At 61.4% G+C, this 8,884-nt stretch overlaps 1 protein-coding gene across 1 annotated transcript; it reads right to left on the reverse strand.

Annotated features, from left to right (window-relative positions):
- Positions 1 to 1,902: 1,902 nt before the first annotated feature.
- On the reverse strand, positions 1,903 to 5,049 carry LOC127394977 (lysosomal acid glucosylceramidase-like). Its single transcript, XM_051641336.1, is given in 9 exon segments — positions 1,903 to 2,008; positions 2,094 to 2,219; positions 2,305 to 2,468; positions 2,545 to 2,700; positions 2,702 to 2,770; positions 3,542 to 3,776; positions 3,882 to 4,054; positions 4,364 to 4,497; positions 4,858 to 5,049. Coding segments are annotated over 9 exon segments (1,314 nt in total). The 5' UTR covers positions 5,009 to 5,049.
- Positions 5,050 to 8,884: the final 3,835 nt, after the last annotated feature.

Genomic DNA, 8,884 nt, shown 5'->3' on the forward strand with positions numbered 1-8,884 from the left:
CCCGTGCCCTGCCTTGGCCACACCAGTGAGTTTCCTGGTGTGGGCAGAGGTGCCATGGTGGGAACCTCTGCCCCCTGCTCCTCACCACCCAGCAGATGGATGATAGGCACAGGGGGCTGCAGTCCTGGCACCCCCTGCCCCACAGCCCAGCCCCCTGCTGACAGCAGGGCAGGGCAGAGCAGGCAGCAACAGGTTATCACCTGCACAATCAGCCCAGGTTCCACACCTGCTAATTTGGGGTCCTGCCTCAGGGCAGGCACCTGCCCAGCAGAACAAACAGGAGGGGACGGAGCCACTGGAGAGGCCCCTGAGTTCCTCTGAAGCTGCTTATGCAGCCACTTACCCAGGACCCCAGCCCCTCTTCTGAGGACCCCAGCCTCTCTCCTGTGGACTTCAGCCCCTCACCCGTGGACATCAGCTCCTCTCTCAGGGACCCCAGCCCCTTGCCCAGGACCCCAGCCCCTCTCCTGAGGACCCCAGCCCCTCTCCTCTAGACTTCAGCCCCTTGTCCAGGGACTCCAGTCCCTCACCCTGGGATCCCAGCCCCTCTCTCCAGGACCCCAGCCCCTCCCCCGGGGACTGCTTCTCCTGCTGCAGCAGGAGCAAGGCCCCCCCAGCACAGGCTGTGACTGACAGGGTTGATGGGGGTGATTTGCTCAGGGCTCTGCCTCAGGGGAAGGCAGGAGCCCTGTGGCAGACATTTCCAGATGGTCAGGGAACAGGGAGCCCACCAGAGGGGCCTTTCCCTGCACGGCTGTCCCCTGTTCCCCAGCGGGTGTGGGAAGCCCAGCTGCCCTTTGGGCCAGAGCGAGCCAGGAACATGGATCCAAGCACAGGACAGACAGGCATGCTCTGGGAACAGGCCTGAGATGGAGCCCGGTGCAGCCATCCTGCTGTACTCCAGAAAACAGCTGCTAAACCTCTTTTTTTTTTTTTCTTTTTTTTCTTTTTTTTTTCCCCAACATCAGCAACTCCACTGCTCACACAGAAGGGGATTTTGCCAAAGAGCACTCTGGCTTTCTCATTCCGGGACTTCAAAGATGCTGGTAATGTTCCCAAAGGCTGGAGCAAGCAAATACTGTAACTGGTATTTACAGAAAGCAAACAGGATGGCCAGGTAATTATGGGCTGCCAGCTCGATGGTGGCCACAGCCAGAATAGAGGGGAGTCTGTCTGGAGGGTGGCTGGAAGCAGCCCATGGTGTGAGCTCTGGAGGAGGTGGCATCAACCTCCTTTGTCTGTGAGGTTTGGTGAATGGGGACACTGATCCAATTTACTCAGCCTTTTCTACTGCGTCCACCCTGGTGCAACAGGACGTTCTGATTTAAGAAACAAAAATATAAAAGTAGGCTGGGGAAAACCACATATGAAATGAATCAAGAGCTGGCAAGAGGCTGAGGCTCCAGCTGCAGTGATAAACAAGGCAGCCACGGGTGGACCACAGGGCCGGAGCCCTCCGGGGCAGCCCTCGCCCTTCACCGCCTCGCTGAGGAGAACGAGCAATTTCCGAGAGCGCAGAGGAAACACTGACGGGGACGGCACATTCCGCAGGGAGCACGTCACGGCTTTACTTGGCGCCTGAGACACACATGAAGGCTTCAAGGGAGCCACGTGTGGAAGCCTGGTCCAGGAGACAGCGCAGCAGGAGCTTTCAGGGGGCTGGGGATGCCAGAAGGGAAGGGGGAGGCCAGGACACGCCAGCAGCAGCTGCCCTGATAGAACCTCAGTGACAGGAGGACGTGCAGCCCCTCACATGGGGGCAGAACCCCTGATCTCTCCCACACCCCCACTGGTGGGTTACTGCCTTCTTCCAACATTGCAGGATGCTGGAAAGGGTGTGGGATGAACTGACTGCCAGAGACCCCCAGCCATGTGGTGCTGTCCCCAGCCCTGCCCGGGCCATCACTGCCTGCGCCACAGATAGGTCTGGATGGAGCGGGCTGGAGCCACCGTCTTGATGAAACCAATGGCAGGGTCCCAGATCCCAAACTGCACATCTGAGCCAAACCTGGGGGGCAAGAGGGACTGAGCAGGTTGGCATAGCTGAGTCCAAATGTCCCCCCTTGCTCCCCTGTCCTGGCTGTCCTGCTGACCTGTTGAGGACCACCAGGACGAGGGCTCCATCGGGGCGCAGCATGGCCACATGCTCAAGCCGGCAGGAGAGGCACCGGTGGCTGCTCTGCAACCCCATGCGCTGGGAGCCCTCGGGGATGAACTTGCTATGTGGAGAGGAGAAAGATGGGGATTGTGCCCCCAGTCTCGGGCTAGTGGCAGTGCCTGAGCACCCCCGTGGCCCTGACCCACCTGAAGTGCCCCATGTGGTAGAACATGGGCTGCTTGTAGAAGATGTCCTTGCTGCTGTCCACAATGATGGGGCTGTCCACGTAGTTCTTGACCCAGTTGGGGCCCCCCTTCATGTCCAAGGCCAGATTCCAGTCAGTCCACCCAGACACAAAGTTGTTCAGGACCTGGGCAAGTGGGGAAGGGGCTGAGTGGGGCTGAGCTGGACCCCCAGCCCTGTGGGCAGTGCCAGGGGGGCCATACCGTCAGGATGCTGTGGCTGTAGCTCTCCCCTCGCTCCCAGCAGCCCAGGGTCACAGAGAACCGCAGGGTGAGGAAGCCACTGCAAGCCTCAGTGTAGAGCAGAAAATGGTCGGGGAAGAGCTTGTGGGTGGCCTCCAGGCTGCACCTGGGGGGGGACGATGGCATCCAGGTACCAGTGAACCCCCACGCCGGCCACATAGTGGGCAGCGGTGGCATTGCCCAGGACCTGGGGGGGAACAGAGGGGATGCCTTACGCTAGGGCCACCAGCACCGTGAGCCCAATGGGGATGGACATACTGACCCCACGTGGCAGCGGGGTTCCCTAGGGCTACCTGCCTCCCCTCTTGTGCTCTCTTTTGGGCACCGTGGGCTCCCACGCCTGCCCCCCAAGCAGCATGCCATGGGCAGCACCCCACCATGGCTCCAGCACCCCGCTGGGCACAGAGCGATGCGTGTGTGGAGGAAGAGGTGCCCCTCCGTGGGCCCCGAGCCCCCCACAGCTCCATCTGCTGCCTGGTCCTCACTCCACAGCCCTTCTGGGCCATGGCCTGGTCCCCAGCGCCACCGGTTTGAGGGAAGGGAGGGATGTGCTGCACCCTCCCCTGCAGCTCCATCCTCGCTTGAGGCAGGAGCACATTGAATTTTCTCTCCTTGTCATTTTGGGTAATTCCCACAAACAGCTCTGTAACGTTATGAGGGGAAAGCTGAATCAGCCAAAACTCTTCCTGGAAAATGTGCTGGCAGCACCTCCACGTGCTGCTCTAGGGAATCCAGGACATGGATGCCACCTTCTGTCCCTGCTCCAAGCCAGGCACACGCGGAGGCGGTTGCTACTGAATCAGCCGGCTCCGGCTCCTGCTCCGGCAGATCCAGTTTCGCTCCTGCTCTCTAGGGCTGGGAGTGACTGCAGGAGAATTTCCAGCTAAATCCTGGGGTGGGACATGGAGCAGAGGGAGAGGGGGAGGCCAGGCAGGGTGGGGGGCACTTTGCTCTTCACCACTTTGGCCCAGTGCGGGAGGTGGATGCGCTGGTCGTCCAGGATGATGAGGCGGGTGCGATGGGGGCTGCGGGCCAGTGCGGGGCCCAGGTCCCGGATGATGAAGTCCCGCTGGTGTGCGGCAGTGAAGGCAATGGTGGGGAACTGGGGGGGTGTGAGGAGCGCAGCGAGGGGCTCGTTCTGTGCCGTCACTGCCCAGAAGGTCACATTGTGTTTGGCATATTCATCCAGAAACCTGGAGCAGGGAAGGGGGGAGGCTGCGTCAGCCGTGCCTGTCCTCCCCTCTGCCCACCCCCACCCCCCTGTGGTCCTTGAGCATCCTGGCCCTGGGGGACAGTACTTGATGAAGTAATTGGCCCAGGTCTTGTGGTATTTGTCCCCCGCCTGCCCCTTCAGTGTCCCCTTCCCACGGACATCCCCATTGCTCTTCATCCAGCCTGGGGAGGTCCAGGGGCTTGCATACAGTGACAGCGGCCACTTCGTCATGGCTGAGGCTCGATGCAGGATGGGGATCTGTGGGAAGGGGCAGAGGGTCTGGCTCAGCTCTGCTACAGCCCCCCAAAACCAGGAGGCCCCAGGAGAGAGGAAAGGCAGCACTCAAGGGACCTTTGTGAGGAATGGCAGCCTGTGAGCACCACCCCATGGCATGACATCCTAGCCCTGTACTCTGCCAGCCAGGATGCACCAGAACATGCCCTGGAGGACGTGCCAGCTCACAGGAGCTGTCCCTGCACACCCTGCTCAGGGCTTGGCAGTGTCTGCACACAAGGGTCCCAGCACACACAGGAGAAGGGACAGGCACCAATGCCCTCTGCCTCCCACCTTCATCTTCACATCCTCCTCTGCCAGCTTGAAGTGCTTCAGCTCATAGTCACCAGGGACATCATCGTAGCTGTAGGGATGCATGGAGAAGTCACTGCAAGCCATGGGGAGCCGGATGAGGTTGTACTCAATCCCTATGGAGCAGGAAAAGCATCAGGCAGGCAGCACCAGAGCAGGCACCCAGGGGATGGGTGTCCCTGCAGTGGGATGGGTGCTGCCACATCCCGGGACCCCAGGAGCAGCCCCTGCTGCCCGTGCCCTCCTTGCTCACCGCTCTCAGAGAAGTAGGAGCGCAGCAGGTTGTCCTGGGCTGGCCGCGACAGCTCCAGGATGTTCATGGCAGCAGCATCAGAGAGGGACCCACCAAAGCCCTTCACGTGTTGGTGCAGCACCGAAACGTCGATCGTCAGCAAGAGCCCTGCAAGGGAGACCCCAGCTCAGCTTGCAGTGCTGGGCGTCTTGTGGTGGCACCCACCGCCCCTCACAGCAGGTACCTGGGGCGTGCAGGCTGTGCTGGAAGCTGCCCTGGCTGCGCTCCAGCCGCTTCCCGGCCTTGCTGCTCTCGTACTTGACGTAGGTGCCCGGGGCCGGCAGGACGACGGGGTCCAGCGTGTCGCAGTACGTGGCGTTGCAGACACACACCATGGCATCGCGGCCGAAGTACTTGGGGCTGCAGGGCCGGGCACCTGGGGGGTATTGGCAGCAGGGGGAGGAAACTGCCAGTTTGGGGACACGTCCCTGCCTGCGCTGGGTGCTGCCCCCGCCCGCCCGCTCTGCATCCTGTCCCCTCCTGGAGCACTGCAGCTCTGGTGCTGCCCCCGGGATCATGACCCTGTCTCAGCACCCCAGTGCCCAAGCCACACTGTCCTATTGCCACCCCCACCATGTCCCCACACTCACCTGTAGCCCAGGGCACTGCCTGCAGCAGCAGTGGCAGCAGCCAGCCCAGGACACCAACAGCGCCCATGGCCCCTCCGTGTCCCCTGAGCTCCAGTGGGTCCTGGGTTGCAGAGCCTGCAAATGGGGGCACCCTCAGGCAGGGCAGGAGGGGGTGGAGGAGCAGGTGGTGCTCCCCAGCTGGATCTGTCCTGTCTCCTCTGCCCCTGCCCTGTCCTGACCCCCGCCAAGACCCTTGCCTTGTGGGAAGGTGAGGTGGGTCCACCCATACCTGGAGCCTGTGGCCACCCCCCTCACTGCTCCCCAACCTGCGCTGCCACCAGCTCTCCTCCTGCTCCTGTGGTAGCTCCAGCCTCCCCACCTTGCCTTTACAGGCAGTGGCTTCCAGACCTCCCTCCACAGCACACCCTCTCCCACCCCCACAGCTCCTCCTTGCCCTCCTCCTGGCCCGTACCTATCAGCTTGAACTTGGACCGTCACACATCTCCTCACCGTGGGTCCAAAGAACATAGGGTCCCCTTCGCCTTCCACTGCTGTGCAAGGGCGTCAGCCCCCAGAGAGGGGACATGGGGACACCAGGACACTGTGCCAGCAGCTCGAGCTGTGCCAAAGGCCCCACCAGCACTGCAGGATACAGCGTGGGGCAGCTCAGAGAGCCCACTGCCATGCCCTGATGAAGAGCTGATTTCTTTTGACACGCCAGATCTGGATGAACCCCTGAAAACATGGCAGAGCCCACGGGCAGGCTCACAGGCACTACAGGCTGCCTGCTACTGCCCATCACCCCCATCCCCCCATTCCCTCCCCACCTCCCCCAAGAGGTGCCATGGCCAGGTGTACCCAGTGTGGAGAGGGTCCAGGACCCCCAGGCAGGGATGGCAATGGGGGCTGCACAGCGTGGTGCAGCAAAAGGACCCGTCAGGTACAGCCACACAGGAGCTGGGGCCACTTCTGTGTCCTGCCCAAGCCTTTCACACCCTAGCACACACCATGGAAGGCAGCAGTGGCAGCAGCAGCAACAGCAGCAGCAACAAGAAGCTGGCAAGTGCCCTGGCTCTGACCACTGGCAATGGCAGCCAGGGCTGTAGTGTTGAGCCAGACCCAGGGAAGGGACCCACTGCCCTGACCCCAGCCGTGCCAGAAGCTGAGCTCTGCTCCTCAGTGCCTGGTGACAACCCCCTCCAGGAGTACTCCCTGCTCCTCCGAGGGCCATCTCCCAGGCCAAAGGGCCAGGGCAGAACTGGGCTGGCTCACCCCAGCCCACAAGCACCCCCTGGCCCAGCTCACATCACCAGGATGTTCCCACTCCCCTGGAAACATGTGCATTCACCCAGCACTGCAGGGATGCCCTCAGCACCTCTCTGCAGGGATGGCCCACGGGGACAGAGAGGGGCCAGGTCCCAGCCACCACCCCACCTGCCCAACAGTATCCAATGCCAGGGCTCAGCCTTTCCCTCCACAGGGTTAAAGTGCTCCGTTAGCTCTCCCTCTCTGGGTGGAGCAGCATTTCATGACTAATTTTTTCCCTTTCTGGCATGCCAGATGCAGCTGTGGGGCAATTCAATTTATCAAAATTGCTCCTGCGCCCAGAGATGCCCTGTCACCGTCCCTCCACCTGTCACATGGGGCCAAGCCGTGGGCTGGCTGTTGGAGGGAAAAGTCGTAACCCCACTTACAACTCACGGGGTAAACAGGCAGCTCCAGAAGGAGGCTCCTGGCCCTGTCCTCTGCCCTGTGAGCCTCCCACCCCCAGTTATGATTAAGCTGTCAGCCAGGTGCTACACCCAGGCTAATAAGCCCCAATTTTGGGAAATAGTTAATGGGTCAGCCCCTGCTGCCCCACAGGGATTGGCTGCCTCCGGGCCCGCTGCCAGCCACCTGGGGTGCCCTGTCCGCCCTTCCCCTCACTGTTTCGGGGTACAGCCACCACCCTGCAGCCAGCTCAGGGCCCCACAGCTCCTGTGAGCAAAAACACTGCGGAGGCTGCTGGAACTTATCAATGCTGATAAGGGCTTCCTGCTGAGCAGGAAAAGTGAGACTCAGGGGAAAGAGAATGCCTTGGCACAGGGCAGGTGGCAGAGGAGGTGTTGGGCAGCCCCACCAAATCCTCTCGAAACCGCTTCTCGCTGCTGCTCCCCGCACACTATTTCTCACAGGGTGAGGCAGCTGGTGGAGGAGCCTGGGAGGTGAATTTTGTCCCTTAACCAGGCCAGTGGGGCTGGGTACCCCAGGAACACAGACCCAGGGCTGAGCTGCCTTGACGGGGAATGCGACTCTGAAAACACTGAGGCAGCGAAGGGTACACAGAGCCTTGCTGGGCATCGTGGCAGCAGCTCAAGGCTCCAGGGTCCTGCCAGGCAGCAGAACCTCAGCATGGCATGTGGGGAGACCCAGCCCTAGTTGGCACCAGCCCTTGTACGTCCCAAAAGGAGCCAACACTTTGCACAAGAATTAATGAGCCGAGCCAAGCCCAGCAACATGGGAGGATTCGGCCCCTCTCCATTTACACCAGAGCTGCTGGTCCTTCGGTGCCAAGCAGAGCACAGGGATGAGGGCGCGAGTCTCAGGATGATTCAGCAGCCAGACATTGACTTTTATTCCCAGTGATGGCAAAACGTTACAGAAAGCCGGTAAGAACAAACCTGGGGAAGAAGCAGCAGGTGGAGGAACAGTCCTGCTGCGGGGACAGGCTGCTGGCAGCGGGGCTGTCATCCTGGAGAAATATTTCCCTCTTGTGGACAAACACAGCCTCTGGGCAAGAGCTTGGATGCTGCAGGACTCCAGGACATGCCGGCATTGCAGGGTCCCAGGGAGATGCCACAGCACAGCTCGTGCAGCTGTCACTGTGTTCACGACAGGGCCATCCTGGGCGTTGCCGGAGCCAGCACTGGGCTGTGCCCAGCCCACGCAGCATCTGCTGTCAGCCCTGACAGCATCCCAGGGCCCCAGCCTGCCTGTTTCAACCCTGCTGACCCAGCTCGGCCCAGGAGCCTGGGCCTCCTTTCCTCACCCTGCCTGCAATCCCGGCATCCTTGCCCTAATCCTTGGCTCTACATACTCTCCCAGCTCCCTCCCTCCTTCCTGGGTGTGCCCACACTCAGCACCCATTCCTGGCCCTGAGCTCTCTTGCTCAAGCTGCCACAGCTGCACTGTGGGTGCTGAGCCCCTGGTGCCCCCTGAGCCTCCTTCTATCAGGGACCACTGTCCAGCTGCTGCAACCCTGCAGGGGACAGTGTGTCCCACATCAGGGGACAGCACACCCCACCACAGGGGAAATTGTCCCTCACCACAAGGGACATTGTCCCCTGGGGCACCCCTCTCCCTGCACAGCCCCAGAATGTGGCCAATGCCTGGAGCCCATCCAGAGCCTGCTTGTAGCCTGAACCCATCGTGTTGCAACGTTCCTGGAGCTGGTTCTGCCTTCAGCCCCCACTCTGGGAACACCCCACACCCTGGGGTAGGTGTGATATCACACATGCAGCCCCCAGCCTCACTCTGGGCAACAAGCAGCTCCAGCTTAGCAGAGGAAGCACCAAAAGCTGAAGCTTGGCAGCAATGCCTGCCCAGGGCTTTCACCAAGGCACTTAGCCCCCACTCCTGCTCCAGGACGTAGGGCCTGTGCAT

This window comes from Apus apus, chromosome 27 (genome assembly GCF_020740795.1).
Source record: "Apus apus isolate bApuApu2 chromosome 27, bApuApu2.pri.cur, whole genome shotgun sequence".
NCBI lineage: Eukaryota > Metazoa > Chordata > Aves > Apodiformes > Apodidae > Apus > Apus apus.